We start from the raw sequence: 24366 nt of genomic DNA, 5'->3' as shown, positions 1-24366 counted from the left end.
CTGCCTCGGCAATGGTCGCCCACCTCTGTATTGGCGGACTCTCTCTGTAATGGCAGGTTGCCTTGGCAATGGCGGGTTTCCTTGGCAATGGCAGGCAGCCTCAGCAATGGCGGGTTGCCTTGGCAATGGCAGGCTGCCTCAGTGATGGCGGACTACCTCCGTAGAGGTGGAGTGTCTCGGTAATGGCGGACGCCCCTGCCCCACAGAGCTGGACCATCCCAGGTTCAGCTGCGCTTGCTGTTAAACTCTCAATCCAGAGAGTTTCTGATTGCTGTTCTTTTGTGGGGCTGGGGCCAGCCGAGCCTGATCACCTGGCTCCCTACCTCAGAGCCTTTTTTTTTTTTTTTAAGTTGAACAGTCGACTCTCTCCCAGGTGTTCCAGTCACCTGTTGAAAAGGCACCAGGATCTGTGTGATTTCCTGTGCGCGACTCACTGCACTGGCTTAAACAGCGGCGCTGAGATTCATGGCACTTTTTTTGCCCAGGAATCTCCTGGCCTGGCTCCCTGTTCATTCCCCTTTTTAATCAGATGAATGGGCGCCTTCCAGGGGCTCCAATTGCCAGCTAAAAGGGCACCCGGACCAGTGTATTTTGTACGGATAACCACCATACCGGGCACGAGCAAAGCAGCCGCACTGACCAAAACAGCCGTGCTGGTGACCTGTGGGGCTCCTCAGCCTAGGAATCTCCTGGTCTGTGGGCAATAAAAATGCGGTGTCCACTTACCCTCTGTGCTTTCACTGGGAGCTGTAATCCTGAGCTGTTCCTAAATGGCCATCTTGGATCTTGATCTCACCTCACCCTTAATATACTTTCCCCAATCTCTTTGGACTCATACTTGGATTACTGATTTAGCAGATTTAAAAGACTCATTTGTAAAGCCATTCTCTGCTCTTTAAAGATCTACTGAAGCTCTATTTTAAGAGTGCTTCTTGAAAAAATAATATTCTTTTTCTCTTTTATCAATCTAAATTTCTCATGTGGCAAAAACATGGCTCCGTATACAATCAAGAAGTAGAAAAAATCTGGAATAAGGTAGCTGGATATGCAATACAAAAAAACAGGAGGGGCTATTCAAACACCTATCGAGTTGTGCATGGGCTTATGGGTCTGCATGTATTGAGTGTCACCATGTCTTGAAGCATTCAGAGTACAGCTTTTGTAGTACAGTCCTATTGGTAACAAAATTGCTTTCATCCCCAAAAGTCTATACCCCACCCTATCTTCAGTGCCACCTGTACATTTTTCTGTCCTGAAAACTCCACAGACACTCACCTCCATGTTAATGTTCACCCTATCAATGGTAACAACAGACTGACTCATAGGCCCCATGTATTGTCATCATGTAATTCCACATTGTATGCCCACCCATTCCCCATCCTACAAACAACCATGCACCTTTCTTCCAAGTACCATCATTAGAACAATGGCTAAACCAATGGTTTTCAAACTATAGATTCCATGGAGCCTTGTCAAAGACCCAGCCTTCCCCTTCCACCCTACCTATTCCCCATCATCCCCCAACATAGAGCTCAACCAAAACACCTCTATGCTTTGCAATTTTATGAATTAGGCTTCCTTATAAAAGAATTTTTTAAAAAACTTGTTCTGCTACTAACAATGTTTAAAAGTCATGGAGTCCTGTGACCATGGCAGATTCCTACTGCCAAAAGAACATATGAACTCTCCATAATGATATCTTATTTCATATTTCAAATAGATTTCGCCCCCATAATTTATCTTTTTCTTTTTTTGCTTAGAAACAGTGCTTCACTCTTGACCAAGCTACAGTGCAGGGGCATGATCAGAGCTCACTGCAGCCTCAAACTCCTGTGCTCAAGCAATCCTCCCGGCTTAGCCCCGCAAGGCTACAGCTATGCACCACCAACCACACCTGACTAATTTTTTTTTCTTTTAGAGACAGAGGTCTCACTGTGCTACCAAGGCTGGTTTAGAACTCCTGGCCTAAGGCAACTCTCCCATCTTGGCCTCCCAAAGTGCTGAGATTACAGATGGGAGCCACGGTGGCTGGCCTCCCATTGTTTCTTGGTTACCATATTTCTGATATTAAGACTCATTTAACTCCCCTAAGTTTTAACATTAGTAAAATGGCCCTGGCTCAGTCCTGTTGAGCCTGTGAGATGGTGCACTACACACCTGCACAATCACGAGGCGGGAGCTTGCATCCTCCTCTGCTCTTGGACTGAAGCTCTTTCCTCAGTGATCTTCTGAAGTCCAGGCTTCTAAAGAAGTGAGTTGCTTCAGCCAGGCACGGTGGCTCACGCCTGTAATCCCAGCACTTAGGGAGGCTGAGGCAGGTGGATCACAAGGTCAAGAGATCAAGACCATCTTGGGCAACATGGTGAAACCCCGTCTCTACTAAAAATATAAAAGAAATTAGCTGGGCGTGGTGGCACATGCCTGGAGTCCCAGCTACTTGGGAGGCTGAGGCAGGAGAATTGCTTGAAACCGGAAAATAGGAATTGCAGTGAGCTGGGATTGTGCGACTGCACTCCAGCCTGGCGATAGAGCAAGACTCAGTCTCAAGGGGGAGAAAAAAAAAGAAAGAAATGAGTTGCTTCAATTCCGTGAGTCCCTGAGTGGCGTCTCCCGGCTGGCCTGCGTTCCCTTGGCTCCTTGTATTAGTGTCAGAGCAGGAGCTAAAGGGGCTAGTCTGGAGTTTCCCAAACCTATATCAGATTTGATAGCAATTGGGAGGCTTCTCCTGCGAGGCAGTAAAAGTGAAGGGTTTTGAATGCCTTATACCACTCAAATCTACTTACACGAAAGAAAGGCTTCTGCTTGCTCTCCACTCTCCAGGACTCTCTGCTTTTGGCTGTGTGTGCTGAGACTCCCAGGCAGCAGCAGAGAGCACAGGACAACTGTGCAGCATGGAACGGCATCCATTATAAAACACAGGGAAACATCAGAAGCCCTGGAATGCCCCACAGTTCATTCCGGCTGCTCTGACCTAACTATGCCTTCACAGCAAGACAGAGAGGACCACAGCACCCACACAGGGTGGGGACTGAGGGAAGGGGAATTTGTTGGAATTCAAACCCCGGAAATAAGAAAGCATGCAAGCTTCTGAGTATAGTCTGAGAAAACCGTGCAGGGCCTTGTTAATGGAAGAAAAACACTCCTTTATGGGAATAACCCCATAGGACCTGTATAGAATTTTGGCATCTCTAGCAACATCCCAACTTATATAACCCTGTTTTCTTTTCTTTTCGTTCCTTTTCCCTAGTTATTAATTCAATACCCAGTTATTCATTTTGATGACTGATGCAAACTACAATCAGGTCATTTTATTATTATGGTTAATGTCATTTCAGGCCTTGACACCACAACACTTCCCCAGCCTGGCCCTGAGAGATTCTGATTTAGTTCATCATCAGTATGTCCTGAGAATCAAGGATTTTTAAAGCTTTCCCAGAAGATTCTCATGTGCAGCCAAGGTTAAGAACCACGGCTTTAGCCAGTAAATGGGGCCAAAGAGGTCCCTTGGAATTATTTCAAGTATCCTCTCAAAATGAGAGACTCTTCCTCAGGAATTAGCGGGTAACCAGAGGTGAACTAGAACTAGGAGTAAACTAGGTATGGGTAATCAGGAGTAAACTAGAATTAACCAGGAGTAATCAGGAGTAAACTAGAACTAGAAGTGAACCAGGAGTGAGTAACTAGGAGTGAACTAAAAGCGGGGGCTAAGTGGTAGGACCCAGGTCCATGCTCTGGGCTCATTCTGAAGGTAGAATCGGGCATGCCAACAATTGATGCCTCAGTGTTCAAAGGTTCACACAGGACAAAATGTCCAAGAGGGTCAAGGAAGTGATTTTGAGATGCGTCTTTAGGAATGAGGAGAAATTTTCCAGGTGGTGAAAGGGAACTGCAAATAATCTGTAATGGAGAGAACAGCACGTAGAAAATAACCTTACAGCCAGTATGGTGTGTCTGGGGAAGAGTGCAGTTCCCAGGCTGGAGCATAGCTGTTTTTAGCAGTGACACCCATAAATTGGAAAGGTTTTTGTGCTTTTCTCCTCCAAGAGAGGAAAGCTATAGAGCTAGGAAAACTGACTCTTACTCCCTACCTTGCCTGAGGAGAAAAGACACCCCAGAAATAGAATGAATGGTACAGCTCACAAGAACCAAAGGCAAGAGTCAGTGCTTTGAGGAAAGAGGAAACTGGGTCCTGGGAAGTCAACACAACCTTGAGATGTCACCCCAAGACACCAGCAGGACGTAGTCCTCTGGGGTTTGCTGGTGACAGCAGTGGAACCCACTTGGAGATCTTGGTGCATGATCTCCAAATAAGTAGTATTTTTAACTGGCTAATAGCTATTTGTTCTTCTATATCCCAATGTTATGTTGATAGATGACCAGAATTGCTGATTATCAGGAAGGGCCTCAGGGATGTCCATGGTTCTCCCTTTTGAGCTGTTGTTTAGGAGTTCTTCCCTTCCCCTTTACTGGAATCAGTAGTTTACACCACTTGTATAGCTCCAGAATGTATCACTATGCTTGATTTGCACCAACTCTTGACTTTCTTTTTTTTTTTTTTTTTTTTAGACAGAGTCTCTCTCTGTCACCCAGGCTGGAGTGCAATGGCGCGATCTCGGCTCACCGCAACCTCCGCCTCCTGGGTTCAGGCAATTCTCCTGCCTCAGCCTCCTGAGTAGCTGGGATTACAGGCACGCGCCACCATGCCCAGCTAATTTTTTGTAGTTTTAGTAGAGATGGGGTTTCACCGTGTTGACCAGGATGGTCTCGATCTCTTGACCTCGTGATCCACCCGCCTCGGCCTCCCAAAGTGCTGGGATTATAGGCGTGAGCCACTGCGCCCGGCTGACTTTCTTATTCTTCAAGGAACCACTGAAGACTTTTGGTTTTCATATAATGGTTTTCACTGGCAATTTCTAGCCTATAAATAAGACCCTGGAGGAAAATATCCGGCAGTAACTGTGTAGTGCTCATGAGATATGTCTGGTGGAGTTAAAGAGCTGCCTAGGCTCACACAAAGCAGAAGCCCAGGGTACGTGAGGGATGAGGATGACCACACCAGGAGGAGGATTTGTTGACACCCTTCTCCATGTCAGAAGAAACACAGTTCAAAAACCTTTAGGAAAGGACTTTTAATGATGGAGTTGGGGATAGATATTATGACACAGATGATTTCTAAATCCTTCAAATCAAATCGATTGGGGAATGGATTATGCCAATCTAAACATGAATTTACTAGAGAAAAGAAAGTACTTAATCAGCTATTCAAGAGAATTCTGTAAACAGTAAAAGCCATAGCCCTATATTTGGAGACAGTTCTGGATATGGCATCACTGATGGATAGTCCATTGGATCCAAAAAGCATACACAACATACTTTTCAAAAAGAACAAGAGTATGCAATTAACTCAGAAGAGGACTGTTCCTCACAAAATTTACTGTGCTGCACAGATTGGTCCTGCAGTTGAGGAGAGTACATTCATTATTCCGGTAGCTTTGAGATACTTTCTCTGACACTGAACCCTTGAACTCTTGTGTATCTGTTTCATTTATTAGTGATGACTCCCTTTGTGGTTTGCCTATCCTGTGTTCGATTTGCCTTTTATCTTATAAATTGGCAACATCATTTCTTCATGATTCCCCAGAGGTAACTAATGGTATCGCAAGTCTTCATTTGTCATATGTGAAAAATAATGCAGAATTCTGAGTGAGTTTTGAGTAGCTGGGAGAAACAAACAGATGGGCAAAAACATGCAGGTATAATATAAATTTATATAAAGATCCAGCATTTCAGGGCAGTCTGAATAGGCCAGGGACTTTATAGTGTGGAATATTTCATGGGCCTTTCAAGGATGAAGGAAATTTGTTTTTAAACGCTGACTAGTTTAAAGACACTCTAGAGGTGCAAGCTTTTTGTAACACATGTTTCACAGCCCCTCCGGCTCTGCACTTTTTTCCACAACATTGTCTTCCAAAACAATTTCAGCATTGTGGAAACAGAATGTTGAATATTTCAGAGCTGCAAGTCTTGGGGGAAATAGCCTGTCTTTAAGGTTAGATAAATAAGTTTAAACTATTTCTGACATTTTATAGCTGTTTCAACAGAGCAAATGTGTTATTTTGAAAGACCATCAAGAAGCCTGTCTGAATTTCCTCTGGCCTGTTCAGTTCTTTGAAAAGGTTTACACGTGTAACGATGCTTCTAGGTGCCTGTGGGGTAGGAGTCAGAGTTCACTACGGGACTTATGGAGTTTGAGGTGCCTTTGCCAATGGGAGATGTCCAGGAGTCTTGAATTCAAGGGAGAGATCAAGATTGGATAGGTAGATGTGGGAGTTTTCAGCATAGGAATTATCATTATATTCCTCAAAGTAGATGAACTGGCCCCCAGGAAGGACAGTGTGTACTCAGAAGGAAGGACTTGGTCCTGTACTCTGGTGTGGTCCCATGTTCTTCATTTCAGACTTCCTAGTTCTGACATTTTCTTTTGGAACGTAACTATGTCAGTTTGTTCTGAGAAGCTTGTGCTGGCATGGCCACTTGGCCATCTTGGTTGTTTTCATACCTTAGTTTCTAGCCTTGACTCCCATGGTTACAAGGAACAGAAAACCACCTCGAACTGGCTTAAGAGAAAATGGAGAAAGTATTGACTAATAAAACTGAAAAGTCCTGGAGTGTAGCGAATGTTAGACACATCTGGATTCAGGAACTTAAATGATTTAATCAAGAATCCACTCCTCAGCCAGGCATGATGGTGCACACCTATAGTTCCAACTATTCAGGAGGCTGAGATGGGAGGATCCCTTGAGCCCAGTAGTCTGAGGCTTCAGTATGCTATGATCATGCCTGTGGACAGCCACTGTACTCCAGCCTAGTGTGACCCCATCACTTAAAAAATAAAAATCTGTCTCTGGCTTTTTTTTTTCCTGTGTTTTGAAGCAGTTAGTGTACAGGGGTTGAGGGAAGACCATGTATGTTAGCAGATCATAAGATATCATAAGCAGTTTATTTTTTGTTCTAAGTGAGATGCAAGCCATTAGAGAATTCCAAACAAAGGAATGTCATGATCTGAGCTACCTTTTAGAAGAAACGCTATGGCTACTGTGTTGAAAATAGACTGTAAAAAAATCAGAGTATCAGGAAGGCAAGGATGGAAAAAGGGAGATGAGAAGGGAATGCCGAGTGAGCGAAGCCATCCCTAAACACCCTGCCCTGAACTCCATTCCCCTCTCCAGCTATTGCCCTAGGTCTTGAGTTCCATTTATAGCAAAGTGTCTCAAGAGTAGTTTATAATTGCTGTCTTCAATTTCATTTCTCTTCATTCTCTCTTGAATCCACTCCAACCAACCATTCTCCATACCATTACCTTCATAGCTGTTGTCAAGGTTACCAACAGCCTACTATGTAAGTGTGAACTGCTAACTTCAGTGGTCAGGTTTTTTTGTTTATTTTTTTGTTTTCTGAGACAGATTCTTGCTCTGTTGCCCAGCCTGGAGTGCAGTGATATGATCTTGGCTTACTGCAACCTCTACCTCCCGGGTTGAAGCAATTCTCCTGCCTCAGCCTCCTGAGAAGCTGGGACTACAGGCACATACCACCACGCCTGGCTAATTTTATTTTTATTTTTATTTTTTTTATTTTTAGTAGAGATGGGGTTTTACCATGTTGCCCAGGCTGGTCTTGAACTCCTGACCTCAGGTGATCTGCCTGCCTCGGCCTCCCAAAATGCTGAGATTACAGGTGTGAGCCACCATGCCCGGCCCAGGGGTGAGTTCTTAGACCTTACCTTACTTGCTCATTTGACTACAATAGCATTGGACAGTTATTACTCCCACCTTCTCCACTTCTAGTTCTACCACAGTATCTGTTCCTTTGTAGCCTCCTTTGTTCTACCTCTTGTCCCTGATCTCTAGGTTGATCTACCCCAGGCCTCAGTCCTCAGATGTATTCTCTTCTCTACCTATACTCTGTCCCTATTGATCCCATACATACACAAGGACTCAAATATGACATCTATATGCTGGTAACTGTTAAATTTATATTTTAGCACAGACCTTTCCCCTAAGCTCTAGATGAACATTTCCACATGCCTGCTTAGCATCTCCCTGTGGATATGTAATAGTTATTTCAAATCTAACATGTCCAAAACTTCTCTCCTGAGTTCTGCTCCCGAACTTCCTTCTCTCATAGTGTCCCTCATCTCAGTGAATGACAATGCCATTATTTTATTTGCTTGAGCCAAAAATCCTGGAGTCGTTTTTGGCTTGCTTTCCTCTCTCACACTACCCCACCTGCATCAAATGCTGTCTGCTCTACCTTCAGAATAGGCTCAGAATCTGACCATTTCTTACCACCTTCATTGCTACCGCACTGGTCCAAGTCACCATCATCTCTAGGCTGGATTATTTTGACAGGTTCCTCACTGGTCTCCCTGCTTCTGCCCATGCCCCTTGCAATCAACACAGCAGTCAAAGCAGTCCTTTAAAAACACAAGTCAGCTCATGCCATTCTTCAAAATCTTTGGAATAGAAACCAAAGCCTTACAATGACCTAGCAGGCTCTCTATGACCTGAGTCCCACCTGCCACTTCTCTGACCTTGTCACCTTCTGCTCTCTCCCTGGCTCACATCCCTGCAGCCACATCCTCGTTTATTTTTCTCCAAAATTGGAGAAATGTGTCCTGGACCAGTCTGATGAAGCCTGTGGTACTACTTCTGAAATAATATTTTGAAAATATTAAATATAGTGCATTTAAAGAAAACCAATTATCAAAATATAGGTATCAAAATATTAATAAACAAAATGTGTGATCAAATAATATATGTACTTCATTACTAATGCATCCAATTCAAAATCTAGCATTGGATCCAATAGTTACCATAGTTTTGAAGCAGTGTTAGCATAAACAATATTTTGAGAGATCTGTTCATACTTGTAATGTGATACGAAAATATCTATGACTTCCATTGGTGAGAGAGTTAAAGATACTGCTACCTTGGTCTGTGGCTTACATTCATAATTGACAGAAGTGCTGCACTTCAGCTAGAGTTGGTGAAAAGGTCATGGAGCCCTGAGTCCTACCTGTGGATCCATGTGAGGCTTATGGTCCCCAGGTTAAGAACTCTGCTTCAGGGCGAAGGTACATGCTGTTTCCTCTGCCGAAAATGCTCTCCCCTGAGATCTCCACACAGCTCCTTTAGCCTGGCTGGAGGCCTTTGTAAACCTTTTTTCAATGTAGAATTGACAACACCACTTACAAGCTTCTTACCATGGCAGAATAATGAATAAGCCAATGTATCTGAAATGGTTTAGGGTCTCTCACTGTAAGAGACTTTATGTCTTGAGAAAAACTTCACTAATTTGGACTAATTATAAGAGGCAGTTCTGAAATAATAAACATCCCTGAGTTGTAAAATGTTCTCAAGTCTATGAATTACTTTTAAAAATGTTCGGTCATTTAAGCGAGAATTGCTTAGGATCTTAAAGGAAACCACTTTAATTTATAAATATTGATTTATACCCACATAACAATTGTGTATATGTTGTGGAGGCCAATGAAGTATTTGAAGGGAATTCTGAAATGATTTGAACTGTTGCCCTCAAATATTTGAGGAGATTTTTTTCTTCCTAGCTAATATAACCCTTCTCCAAGTTACCATAGAGTCCAAGATAATAGTATCTGAGTTTATGAGGATTTTACCATACAGTCAGCACTTTATTATCTTTGCTATGTGGAAGAGAGCATTGGCATGAATAACCAAAAAGATCACACTGATGTATCTTTGGATAGAATATGGTTTTCTTTTAATAAATGCATTCCCTAGTTTATTCATTTATGCATTCAGCAAACATTCACACATCTAATCTTTGCCAGGCCTGTACTGATGATCTACTGAGAAGACCTGAGATTAATATAGTAATAATACTATAAAATAATTCTGGTCAGAGAGGGCAAATAATAAGAATGAAATAATATATGAAAGAAGAGATGGATGAATGAATGAATTGATCACACACATATTGTAGAGCTAAAAGGGACCCCAAGAGAAAATTTAACATGAAGTTAAATCACAGAAATGTTTTTGGGCTCTGTCATTAACTTGTTAAAAGTTGGGGGTAGGTGATACAGGTAATATATCCAGTCAAAAAACAAGGCACCATACCATGAAAAGTCTGGCTCCTGCTCCTGTTCCCATGCTTTTCCACATCTGCACTCCATGTTCCTCCTTGCAGGTGTCTTCCCTATGTCTCTAGTCTACATGAGGCACAGCTTCTGTGTCTCAGTGGCATCTAGTGTTTACCTTCATTGCGTGTTCTTATCTCTTTGTATTGCAGTTAGCTTTTTTGATACATGAGCCCACCCTAGATTAAGGTCTGCAAGGAACTTAGTTCACCATTATATTCTTAGCATTAGCACAGAGCCTCACATATAGTAGGCACTCCATAAACATTTTTTGACTAAGGGAATGAAATAATGAAATAGTTGTATTGCATTTCAAAACATAAGATATGTAGCCAAAGCTGTATTCAGAATAAAATTAATAACTTTAAATGATTTGCTTTAAAATGAGTAAATAAACTAAATGTTAAAGACAGAGAAATTTTCCTGTAAGCTAGAAATAAAAGGAAATTTATTTGACATAATTGTCAGATACTAAAAAAAAAAAATCATGCCTAAGAAATATTAGGCATTAGTAATATTCCCATTAAAGTTGGAAGCAAGACAAATATGCTACTGTCTTAGACCATTGGGGCTGCTATAAAAGAAACAACAGAAAATCTATTTCTCACAGTTCTGGAGGATGAGAAGTCCAAGATTAAGCTTTTAATGTTGAAGGAAGTCCAAGGTCAAGATTTGGGGAGGGACACATAAAGTACCTGCTATAGTGGTTATTATTCAGTTTTGTTCTAGAGACACTAATACAGTAATACAAAAAGAAATCAGAAGTATATTGGAAAGGAAGAGAAAATTGTCATATGCAAATGATATAATTATTTACCTTAAAAAAAAAACACAAGAAAATCAATTTGAAAAACTATTCAAAATAATAAAGTTCAGTAAGATGACTGGAAACAAGATAAATATGCAGATACTTATAGCTTTCCTAAGTGTTGGCAGTAAACTACTACAAAATACATTTTTTAAAATCTTGTTTACTGCAACAACAAAAAGCTATAACATGCATAGTAATAAACTATTAAGAGATGTGTAAGATCTACCTATGCTGTGGTTAAGAGACGTTCTGAATCAAATTGCATTGGTATAAATCTCAGCTTCAATGTTTAATAGCTGTGACCTTTCGAAAGCTTAACCTTTCTGTATGCATATGTATGTACAAGAAAATACTAAAAAGATATATGCACATGTGATTAGCATCCCTTTGGCTATTTAGGGCCAGCTTAGTTTTTATAACAAAATGTAAACAAATCTCAGTGTATTCGTTTTCTATTGCTGCTATAACAAATTAACACAAACTTAGAGGCTTAAAACAATACCCATATATTATCTCACCTATGTTGTGTAGGTCATCTTGGCACAGAGCCACTGAACTGAGTATTCCACTTAGAGTATCGAAGGCCAAGATCAAGGTGGTGGCATGGCTGCATTCCTTTCTGGAGGCTCTGGGGATAAATCTGCTTCCAAGCTGCTTCAGGTTATTGGCTGAATTCCTCATTATTTTAGAACTGAATTCCCATTTTCTTGGTAGCTGTCAGCTGAAGGCCACTCTCATCTTTTAGAGGCCACCTGCACTCCCCAGCTCAGGGCCCTTTTATCTTCAAAATTAGCAATGTTGGATCATGTTCCTCTCACACTTTGAATCTCTCTGAACTCCTCTTCCGTCTCATCTCTCCTACTTTCTCATTCTCCACATGTCCCTGATAGCTTCTGTCCTTCTCTTCTGATTTTAAGTACTCACAGAATTGCAGTGGGCCCACCCAGATAGTGCCCCATTTTAAGTCCAGCTGAGCAGTAACTTTAATTACATCTGCAAATTCCCTCTCACACCAGTGCCTAGATTGATATTTGATTGAGTAATCAAGGGATGAGAATCTTGGGACGATGTGTTTAGAATTCTGCCTACCATACTTGGATCATACAAAGCCACAGGATTAAGGACAAAAAACCCCAAGGGCAACCCTCTCAGACTCAGATTTTTAAAACTTCAGATAGTATATCTGAACACAATGAAGTTCCCATTCTTCTTTCAGATTTCTTTCACAGATGAGACAGTTGAAATCTAAAGTGCCTTGCCCAAGGCTACAGAACTAACAATTATTGAGAATGAGAACAAAGCCTCACCCCAACCCAGCCAAGATAGTTCTCTTTCCCCTATGCATTTCCACCTCTTCTTTGAATAGAAATTTAGTCCTTTTTTCACCTTGAGTTTTCAGGCAATACTTCAGTGCCAATATCAGTCTTTGGTTTCTTCAAGTAAATTTAAGCATTTCTAGATCAACAGTTTCCTCTAAAGCCACACAATGAGTTCCTTGAAAGACTTGCATAACCAGCTTGATGTAATGGACAGAACTGAACCTGAAGTCAAAAGGCTTACCAGTTTCCTCAATGGTGGGATACAGCTAATGACTGCCTCCCAGGAAATAGGGTGAAGTATGAGAATTCAGGTGTCACCATGTTCGTGGAACATGCATTTTGCCTACTGTAAGGTGTGTTGCACGTCATGGTAACAGTGGTGACGTGTTTTTTTTTTTTTTTTTTAAGTCAGAAAGCCATGCCATGACTTCTCCACTCTCACTAGCCAGAGTACTGCAAAAGGAGAAAACATCCTCAAAAACGGTTGCCTAGAGCAATATTGGCATCATCTCAAGCTATTCCAGTTCTTAAGAACCAAATGAGGTCAGGTGCAGTAGGAGGCTGAGGTGGGGAATTGCTTGGGCCCAAGAGTTCAAGGCCTCCCTGGGGAACATGGGGAAACCCTGTCTTTACAAAAAATACAAAAATTAGCTCTGTGTGGTGGCTTGCACCTGTAGTCCCAGCTACTTGGAGACTGGGGAAGGGAGGGTCGCTTGAGCCCGAGAGGTTGCACTAAGTCAGGATTGTGCCACTGAATTCCAGCCTACATTACAGAGGGAGGCTCCATCTCAAAAATTAAAAAAAAAAAAAAAAAAAAAAAAAAAAAAANAAGAACCAAATGAAATTTCTCGATTCCTGTGAATCTTAAATTCCACAGCCCAGCAAAATGCTAAGACTTCTCTAGACTTGGGGAAAGAAATTCTTTCAGTTCCTTATGCTCCCTCTGTGTCCAGCCTCCTGCAATGTTGCTTATAGTCCCTGCACCTCACTGCCTTGACCCAGAATTGAAACTCAGCACTTCCTTTTCTCCCTGAAGTTATCCTCTTTTACAAAGAATGAATTCTGTTTCCCTGAATGTTGTATATTCTTCCTGAGGGAGGAATGTTTCATTGCATATGCACAGCAAACAACTTAAAGACCTCTAGGAGATATTTATGTTTTCCAAAGACTTCCTTGTGACAACCCACCCCTGGGAATTTCTCACTCTGGCTCTGCCTCCGTATTCCCCCAGCTTTACCAACTCCTTATTTCCAACCACTCTCTGGCTACCCTACCCACCTTCAAAATTCTCTCCCTTCCCAATACAGAGCAATCCCATTCTCTTTGGCTTCTACTCCAAAACTTACATGTGTAAACTAGTCACGTGTTCAGTAGACCAAAGCTCTTTGCTTCAACAGGATCCTCCACCTGCTATAGCTACTCCACTCTGTAGAGTAGCTATAGCGATAGAAATAGCCATTTTTCCTATTATATATGATTAAACCCATATGCTGACTTGTGGCCAAAACAGTGAATGTGGTTCTGTCGAGTGGTTCTGTGGCCCTGTTCTTAAAGGAATTGCCTTTGTCATATTTGTTTTTGTTCCAAAGGTGTCCCTCAGCCTAATATAACTTGGTTGAAGAGAGGAGGATCTCTGAGTGACAATGTTTCCTTGCTTTTCAATGGATCCCTATTGTTGCAGAATATTTCCCTTGAAAATGAAGGAACCTACATCTGCACAGCCACCAATGCTCTTGGAAAGGCAGTGGCAACATCTGTACTCCACTTGCTGGGTAAGTGTCTAATTCTTATTGCTCCTTAAGTGCCTCCTATAATATGCACAAAGTACGCCCCAGTTTTGTTGATTTTGGGAGTTGAGAAGTGAACAAGATGGACATCAGATGTTTTTAACCATTGCTACCACTGCCTGCTTAAAAACAAGCACTAAATTCTAACACCCTCTTACCACCTGGAATCCCCAGCACCTAACACAGATGTTGGTAATGTTCTGTTTTGTTGTTTGAGTCAGTCTTGCTCTGCACCAGGCAGGAGAGCAGTGGCGCCATCTCGGCTCACTGCAACCTCTGCCTCTCGGGTTCAAGTGATTCTTCTGCTTCAGCCTCCTGAGTAGCTGGAACTACAAGCACACCAGCACACCCAGCTAATTTTTGTATTTTTAGTAGAGACGGGGTTTCACCATGTTGGCCAGGATGGTCTCCATCTCTTGACCTCGTGATCCGCCCACCTCAGCCTCCCAAAGTGCTGGGATTATAGGCATGAGCCACCACACCCGGTCAGATGTTAGTGTTAAGTAAGAGTTTCATGAAGAAATGAACTTGAATTTGAATCATTGGCAGAATTAGTATGAGAATATAGAATCCATAGCTAAACCAAGAGGAGAAAACATGAGAGATTTCTCCCTAACTTTCCTTGTGGGCAGTTAGAGGAGCCCAGAGATATAAAGAGATGGGGGTGCCAATGCAGGGGTTGGAATAGCTGTAATTAATGCACAAAACGTTTTGATGTACATTAATTCTTGTGATACGTACAATAGCACAATGTTGTGGGTGATAGTTTTTAATCTCGCTATATTTATGAGGATCCCTGGGCTCATAAAGAGTTTGGACTAGTGCCCAAATATGTAGTCTGCTCTTTTGGTGCTCTTCCCGCTACCCGTCATGGACTCTTAGTGCTGATCAGAAAGGCAGCGGTGTGCCACCATGTGGCTTTTTCCAAAGAGCCTCTGTGATCTTCCAAAATCTTGGAATGGAAGGTTTTCAACAGATTGGCTAGGCTAACCCTGTCTGGTTATTGAATGACTTCTCCATGCTCCCTTCAAAGCCCCAGCCTGTTTCTTTCATCTCCCATCTCGACTCATGAATCTGCATGCTTGTCTCACTCCTACCTGACATACCTCTTCGTTCAGGAATTCCCGGAAGCCAAGCAGCTCATGACTTTGGTAACTTGATGGAGGGATCAAGTCACAGCCTTCCTCCAGCATCCTCTACTCTTATGTGCAAGCTTCACAACCTTCCTATAAGCCTGCACTCCTCACCATGCGAGCCTAGGGGACACTGCCCATTCTCCTGCTCCCAGCATTCCTCTTGTGAGGAAGAGCTCTATCCAACCAATCTGCTTCCTCCAGACTCTTTTGGAATTATGTTGAATATGTTTTCTTCATCTTGCAGTTGAGGCTAGAAACCCTGGAAACATGCAGAAACGCCACATGCTAGGACAGTGAGTAACTCCAACTAAACTCCTAAAACACCCCACACATCCATACTCACACGTATCTCCCAAACCTGTGATCATGAGCTGAGTATCCAGGAGCACAGCAGTATTATAGAGGACTCATTTCCTAGAAGCTGTCTTTAAGAACACCCTAGCTGGACCTAGAATTAGATAATGTCTAACTGATAAAAAGTGCTGTTTTGCTTTTTTTCTTTCTCAGAACGAAGATGGCCAGAGAGTAAAATTGTATTTCCCCAAGGACATAAAAAGAACATCCTCCAGGCAACCAACACTAGAACCAACAGCAGTGACCCAACAGGAGAACCCCTGCCTCAAGGTGGGATTTTGACCTTTTTAGATTCGCTACGTGTGAGGCATGTGTAAGGAAAAGGATTTAGCTAAAAGACCATCTGTGTTTTTCACTTTGCAATATGTAAAATTATTTCTAGGCATTTGGCCAGCCTTTTTCTGGACCCTCAGTTTTTGGTGGTTCAACTTATTCTTTCCATATTGAAACACTTTTTAGAAAAATCCACTCCTGAGGAAGCCCACAGAGCTCATATCTCAAATGTGCACTGTTGTGATACTACAGATATTGATTTTCCAGTTTCAAAACTATTGCCAATGTGGTAAATATTAATAGATGGAAGTTTGCTGTATTAGAATTGATTCTTTCATTGATCTTTTTTCAAGATACAGTTTTCCATACACACCAACTTTGTTATGCATCAGTGCTTGATCAGGAAAACCTAATCTAAGTGTTCCAAGCTTGTAAAACTCTGCAGAAGGCCAAGGGATCAAGGTAGAGGTAAGAAAATCAGAAATGCTAGAATCACAGAAAGCCGTTACTGATCATCTCAGCTCCTTGTAGCTCAAAAATGGGTAAATAACAAGGACACAAAGAAACTACTTTTAAACTTCATGTTTTACTCCATCTGTTATACAGGAATAACAATGGCCATGTCATTTCTACCTTTTAAATCTTGAGCAGTGCCTCTCATTTGCAGAACGTATCATGTGGAATGTAACTCAGGGATATATATAACTTAGGGATTCTAAGAAATATAGTCTCTAGGCTTTCACCTCCTGAGATGCGAGAGAGTACAGAAGGGGGAAATAGTGTTGAGCTGCCATTCTGCAATCCATCATGTTACTTATGACATCATTATCTTAGGACATTTGTAGGATATATTTTTTCTCTTTAGACATAATACTATATCCATGATTGTATACCGAAATATCCATCCATTCATTGGATATTCAACAATTGTTTGCCCAGTGCTTACTCCTCCCAGGTCTGGCGATGTAGAGATGACTTCCTCCTTGAGAAGCTCACAGTCTGAGGAGGGAGGCAGTCATGTAAACAGATACAGTACTGTAAAACAGTGTGACAAGTTCCGTAATAAAAAGATGACCAAAGTACAATGGTAGCACCAAGGAAGGGGCCCTAGCTCTCTCTAGAGAAGTCAACTGAGTTTTCATGTAGATCATGATGTTTGTTCTGGGAAGAGAAAGGAGGAAATTCCAGTCAGAGAAACCATGGTGTGCAAATGCAGAGACATTACATGTGGCATGAAACATAAAGATCAAAAGAATTGCCTCAAATCAATTAATGAAAAAAAAGGATATGTGTGAGGCTGAAGCTATTGCTGAAGGTGAAGCCTTTGGAATAGTCAAACTCTTGGTTTATTGGGACTACCTGCATTGTTCTGCCACCTCCTACACGCGCACACACAAACACATGCCCAAATATACAACCACACATATACACACTGTAGAATGTACCAGCCCTTCAAAGGATCCTTAGCTTAGCATTTCAAAGAGACTCTATTAATTTAACAAATATTCGTTGCATGGCTGAGGCTAATATTTAACATACCCTGTCCTAGTGTTGAACAGTGTTTATGGTCTTGACATTCCAGTAGAAAAGATGGACAAGAAACCAGTGAATAAATAAAATTTAAGATACTTCTCGGTGGTAAGGGCTGTGAGATACACGGTGATGAAAGCCACTTTAGTGAGGACAGTCGGGATGGGCCTTCTAAGACGTGGTATTTGAGCCCAGACCTAAAGAATGAGGTGAAACCATCTGTGCAGAAAAATGAGAAAGAAGCAAAGACCATAAAATTGGAATAAGGTCAATGTGGCCTCGTAAAGGAAATAAGATTCCTGTGACTAGGGTACAGTGAGGGAGAAGGAAGAGGGGTATGAAATGAGGTGGGAGTGGCTGAGGACCAGATTACTCAGAGCTTTGAGGTCCACGGTAAAGACTCAAGAGTTTACTCCTAAAACATGGGAGGTCATTGAGGAGTCTTATATGGGAGTGATATGGCATGATCTGCTTTTCAAATGCATTTGTGTTAAAAAGCACTAAATAGAAAAAAAAAATTATCAAATTGAACTGATCATATCAAAATTTTAAAGATCTGCTTATCAAAGACACCATTAAGAATAATGGATAAGCCATAGACTGGGAAAAATATTGGCAGAGCATATGTCTGATAAGGAACTTATATGCAGAATATGTAAAGAATTCCTACAAGTTAATAAATATCCCCCAACACACACACACACACACACACACACACACACACACACTGCAACAGACTTAAACAGACACTTCACAAAAGAAGATATGTAGATGGCATCAGGGAAATGGAAATTAAAACCTCAGTGACATACAATTTTATAACCAGTGAGTAACTAAAAACAAAAAGACTGACAGTGGCCACTTTGGCAAGAATGTGAAGCAACTGAAACTCTCAGGCACTGCTCCGTGTGTAAAATGTTTAGACTACTTTAGAAGACTGTTCACTAGCTTCTGATAATGTTAAGCATACACCTACCATTGACCTAGCAGTTTCACTGACAGGTATTTACCTGAAAAAACTGTTCACAAAAAGCTTTGTTCCAGAATGTTCAACTTTGATAATAAGTCATTGACAGGGGAATAGATTAGAAACTATGGTATATTTATACAATGTGAACATGATTCTGCAATAAAAGAAAATGAAATAACTACTGACATGCACAATGATATGAGTGAATCTCAGAAACATGCTAAGCAAAGGCCAGGCATGGTGGCTCATTCCTTTAATCCCAGCACTTTGTGAGGCCTAGGTGGGCGGATCACCTGAGATCAGGAGTTCAAGACCAACTTAGCCAATATGATTAAACCCTACTACAATACCCTTTTGTATTTTTAGTCTTTACTAAAAATACAAAAATTAGCTGGGCATAGTGATGCATGCCTGTAATCCCAGCTATTAGGGAGGCTGAGGAAGGAGAATTGCGTGAACCTGAGAGGCAGAGGTTGTAGTGAGCTGACATCACACCACTGCACTCTAGTCTAGGTGTCCGAGAATAAGCAAGACTAATGTATACTGATAGAAATGAACGAGTGGCTGCCTGGGAGGGGGGGACAATTGATTGGAAAGAGGTAAGAAAGGGATGATGAAAACATTGCATACCTTGCTTTGGATCATGGTTACGTAAGTGCTTACAATTGTGAAACCTTGTAAAACTGCACACCTGATATCTGATTATTTTATTGTGTATGAATTATACCTCAATTAAAAAGACACACATTTTAAAAGGAATGCACATGTCCTGCCTTGAACTGCCAAAGTATTTTTGTGAAATGTGGCGTAATAGAGTCAGACACACTTGGGATCTGGTCCAGCTGACAGGTGACAGACCTTGGGCAGGTTACTTCGTTTCATTCAGTTTCTGCCTCTGCAAATAAAAATGTCAACTTTGTAAGATGATCTTGAAAATTAAATGAAAAATTGATTACAAAGTGTCTAACTCAGTACCTGTCACCTGGGAGGTTCTCAGTAAACATATCTACTTTTTAAAAATTATTTTTAAATGAACTGTAATCCTGAGTATCCATGTAAAAATCTATTTTACATTTTTGCCTTGCAAATGATGCCATGTGCAATTTAAGATGAACTTCAAAAATTAGAAAAACTGGAAAACAAGTGAAAGAAATCATTGCTATGTGAGAGAGCCTGTGGACACAGCTGGTAGCTATCAATTACCTGCTATTATTACAGGAAAATCTGGCACCTTCTGCGATCACACACAAATCCATCATCATCATGTCCTACCTCATCTTTTGTGTGTGTCAGCAGGGAAAGAGACTAAAATTTTTTAAAAGCTGAGATTACTGGAAGTGGTCAGCTTCTACTTTTTAAAAGGAAACTCCTATGTTTATCTTTTCAGATGTCTCTGTGACAAATTATTTATGCAGTTACAGGATCAATCTGAAGTTTAGATTAAGAATTAATGGAAAAATAAAAACAGAACTCAAATGCATCTTTAACCTTACTGCTTAATCCCTACTCCCTGTTCCTCCTGCTAAATCATCTTTCATTTCTCTGCCTGATCCACTTTTGAGAAATTGAACGCGTTAGGGCATCCCCTAGAGAGGCCCTCCTCTCTTGTCCTTTGGCTGTGCTTAGAGAATGCTGAGGAGGCAGCCCACTGTTGAGAGTGCCTCCTCTCTCTCTGGGATCTTTCTGGCAGACCCAGCTGGCCTATGATAGTCCCTCTCCAGGCTGTGGTCCAAGGACCCCATTCTGGCTGCCATTCTCACCAATTATTACAGTAAGTTACTTGAGGGAAAATAATATTGAGAGGACTCCCTTGCACTATTAAGATGGCTTTCTCTCCATATGCCTCTTAAAGAACCAGACTTAACCAAAAAACGTCTCATGGTGGTCTTTGGCCATGTCCTCTCTGGCTCATCATTATTTCCCTTTTGGGGCTACCATGATATTTTGTTTTCTTTCTGCAGAGCCTTTTTGGGAGACTGGTAACTGGTCACATTGTTCTGCCACCTGTGGTCATTTGGGAGTCCGCATTCAGAGACCCCAGTGTGTGATGGCCAATGGGCAGGAAGTGAGTGAGGCCCTGTGTGACCACCTCCAGAAGCCACTGGCTGGATTTCAGCCCTGTAACATCAGGGACTGCCCGGCAAGGTAAGTGAAGTCATTCTTTGTATCTCATCAACACCAAGTTTTTGCTTGTTTTGAAAGGTGCAATAATTTGGACATAATAATTCAATAGCTAATTTAATCACCACCCCAATCTGCTTCCTGCACACACAGTGCCATCAGTTCCTTAAGATTTTAGTGAGGCTAATGTCTTGGGTTTACCTAGGATGTAATTCAGTGGACCAGAACCACCAGAGGCGCCAGTTAAAAACACAGTTCTCTAGACTTGGCCCCTGAAGGTAAACTATAACAAGCTTCCTAAGCAATAGGTGATACAAATTAGTAATTTTAAAATGTTCAAAATCAAATTCATGGTCTCCAGCAAACTTACTCCATCCCCAGTATTTCAGGTCTTAATGACTACATCCTGGACTCCCTTCTTTCTCTCACTTCCACCCGATCTTGTCCATTTCCACTGTTACCACCGAAGTCCAAGCCGCCATTGTTTCTTACATGGATCACTCCAAGAGCCTCCTGGTTCTCATCTCCCTCCCTAGAGTACTGTGTCCACTCTCTAACAATAAAGATCTTTAAAACAAATTCATCATGATAGTTCTCTTCTTAAAACCTTTCACATTTCTCTTAGGACAAAGGCCTAAAAGATAGGTTGTGATAGTCACAACCCCAGTCTCTTAGGACGATCTTGCACACCTTTTTATCTCATCTAAAATAGTGCCTATCAATAGTAGATGCCCAGTAAATATTTACCGAGTAAATGAGTGGAGGAATTGAAGTCCCTTTATATTTGGGCCTTGGGCTATCCCTCTGTCTTACTGCTTGTCTCTCCCACCCTAGTTATTTGATCTCCTTCTATGCTGTTTTTTTTTTTTTTGTCCCTTAGATCTGCTATTCTGTTTCCTGACTCAGAGCCTTTGTGTATACTTCTCCCTTTGCCTAGGACGCTCTTCTCTCTCCTTTCACTTAATCATTTCTAATCATCTATATATACCTCAATACATGTTCAGGGAAACTGTCCCTGAACTTAGCCCTCCAGAGTAAATCAGGCCTCTATGCTATATTATTTTTGTACTTCCTTATCGTTCTTCCCAGTTCTTACAATTGTCTGTCTTGCTCTCCCACTGGACTGTAAACTCTATGGGGAGTAAATCCACAGGTGTTTTGCTCAACACAAACACCTAGCACTTAGCACAATGTCTACTCCATCATATACTCTCTATAAATATTTATGAAATCAGTGAATGAATGATATTACAACAAAGACCTTAGCAGATGTTTGACCAAATAGTACCAAAATCAATAGTAAAAAAAAAAAAAAAAAAAATTAACAAATAACAAAGCATTTGTTGAGTACAAACCTATGAGGAAGATACTGTTATCCACCTTGTTTTACTGATGAGAAACTGGAGGAATGTTTAGTGTTATACAGCTCACTGCCCTTGGGCAGATGTCCACACTAGATCCAGTCATCTGTGCCTTGGAGGAAAGTGGGAGGAAAGGTCACAGTGTAAAGCAAAATAGGTGCCTTGAGACCTGTTCTTAGAAGGGCTGTCAATATTGCAGGCACCCTAACTGATATGTCTTCCAGTACGCTTTGTAATTCTCAAAAGGAAGATCTCATGCTAAGGTCATCCCTCAGAAAGCAGCAAACTCATGCTTCAATAACTTGGAGTAACCTGACTGAGAAAGCTGCTTTATGGCATTTCTTGATTTTCAAAATGTGGAGAGAATCCACATTGGGAAATTTATCAGCAGTCTTTTTTCTCAAATATTCTAAAGCCTTTGCATACTCCTAGAATAAACAGACACTTTCATACCTAGAAGAGACCATAGAGATCATCTAATCCTGGATCCCTCTACATTCAACATTTCTGTGCCACGGCTCCCTCTGGTGGTCTGGGGAGGACTGTGGCTACTGTCTCGAGAAGGGTTTTTAATTTAAAGATGCAATATAGATTTGCTTCTCTATTAACATAAAAAATAACAAGATATAGTTGTACTTTAATTTTAATATAGTGATGAATATAAATGATATTTTGAGACCCCTGTCATAATTGTGATGTGCAAATATCTATGATTTCTATTGGTAACAAAATCACAGATATTAATGCTACTGTACTTGTGGCCTATGTTTCTCTAATTGAAGAAAAATACTAAAATTCAGTTAGAGCTTAGTGACAATGAAGATGTAATTCTTTTTCATCCAAGTATGTGGTTTTCTTGGATAACCGCGGACATCAGGTTAGAAACTTCTGCTCTGCGGTCTCCCAGCAACAGCATCTTTGGTGATGAAGCACTCAATATCTCAAAGGTGTCCAGCTCCAAGTTCAGTCTCCTGTAATCATCAAAGCATGAACTTTAGAGTCAGATAAATGTAGAATCCAATCCCAGCTCTGCTGGCAGGTTAGTGATGTGGTCGTAGCTAAGTTACTCAATTCAATGGACGTCAGTTTCTTTTCTACAAGGATGGGAATAACATGAGAATTATACAAGCTAACATGTAAGTATCTTGCAGAGTGAACAACACTTACATGCTGGAAATATATTTTCTTCCTTTTAGTTTTAGTGAACTGAACTCTACCTTTTTGAAATTTCATCCTAAATTTGCCCCAGCTTTACCCTCAAGGGGCACACAAGTAACAGCTCTTCATGAACCTGAAGACAGCTCTACCCCATTCCTACAGCAGTCATCTCTACATGATGACACTGTTGCTCTCGAGTTAAAGAAGGTCTAAGAAAAGGCTGGGAATCATCCATGCTGCTACCCATTCCCATAGAGACATATTACAGCCCAAGACAGCCATGGTGTTGGGATTAGCTTTTTCCTTTGATGAGATTCCTCATCTAAGGTCTGGCATGCCAGTCCTTACTAAAGTCCTGTAGTTTTTGTTCCTAGGTGGTTCACAAGTGTGTGGTCACAGTGCTCTGTGTCTTGCGGTGAAGGATACCACAGTCGGCAGGTGACATGCAAGCAGACGAAAGCCAATGGAACTGTGCAGGTGGTGTCTCTAAGAGCATGTGCCCCTAAAGACCGGCCTCTGGGAAGAAAACCGTGTTCTGGTCATCCATGTGTTCAATGGGAGCCAGGGAGCCAGGTAAAGCTAATACATCTAGTATGTGGACAGCACTATCTGTAATAATCACCTTATTTTCAATAAACTACTTTTGGGGTGGGGTCAGGAATCTGATTAGTCTCTGAAACGAATGTATGTCTTTGACCTCAAGGTTTATATTTAGAAATTATAATGTCTCTGTCTTCCAGTACAAAAGTGAACCAAGTTTGGGTTCCTTGAATGCAGTGATACCATAACAGAAGTTCCAAGGTAGACCAGCTTAGGGGAGTAAGAATAAAAGCAGCCTTCATGAAAAGGAGGAGGGCAAAATTAGTGGTATCTGCACTAACGCCTCAGAATCTTTATCCCAAATGCCACCTTTAATAATGTTATAATAAAATACTTAGGAAAAAGTTTAATGTGTTTAAAATTTAAGGAATCCTTTAAAATTTAAGGAATCCATAAATAAACATATAACACATTATTGAAACACGTAAAAGTTGAACAAATAAAAGACCTATTATACTCCTGAATGGAAAATCTCGGTACTATAAAGATGTCGATTTCCTTAAATGAATTTATGCATGTAATTCCAATTGACATCATAGTAGAAATTTTTTTATGGAACTTAAGATCATTCTGACATTCACATGGGAGATAATATGACAATAAAGACAGTAAATTTTTATTTTAAAAAAATATTGGACTGGGCCAGGTGTGGTGGCTCACACTTATAATCCTAGCACTTTGGGAGGCCGAGGTGGGCGGATTGCCTGAGCTCAGGAGTTGGAGACCAGCCTGGGCAACATGGTGAAACCCTGTCTCTACTAAAAAGAAG

The 24366-nt window shown here is 41.3% G+C and overlaps 1 protein-coding gene across 5 annotated transcripts in view; it reads left to right on the top strand.

Annotated features, from left to right (window-relative positions):
- The window catches only part of ADAMTSL3 (ADAMTS like 3), a 363845-nt gene that overhangs the window by 329800 nt on the left and 9679 nt on the right, over nucleotides 1-24366 (top strand). For 4 of the 5 annotated variants that reach the window (XM_017502245.2, XM_017502242.2, XM_017502244.2 and 1 more), the window contains exons 24-27: nucleotides 13897-14079; nucleotides 15738-15854; nucleotides 20319-20502; nucleotides 23372-23570. In XM_017502245.2, coding sequence (XP_017357734.1) covers nucleotides 13897-14079; nucleotides 15738-15854; nucleotides 20319-20502; nucleotides 23372-23570 — 683 coding nt within the window. The remainder of the gene's footprint in view (nucleotides 1-13896; nucleotides 14080-15737; nucleotides 15855-20318; nucleotides 20503-23371; nucleotides 23571-24366) is intronic. The other variant, XM_017502246.2, reaches the window with a different exon arrangement.

Source organism: Cebus imitator, unplaced genomic scaffold (genome assembly GCF_001604975.1).
Source record: "Cebus imitator isolate Cc_AM_T3 unplaced genomic scaffold, Cebus_imitator-1.0 Scaffold295, whole genome shotgun sequence".
Lineage (NCBI taxonomy): Eukaryota > Metazoa > Chordata > Mammalia > Primates > Cebidae > Cebus > Cebus imitator.
Note: the sequence above shows the minus strand (reverse complement) of the source record. Positions and strands in the feature narration are given on the sequence as shown.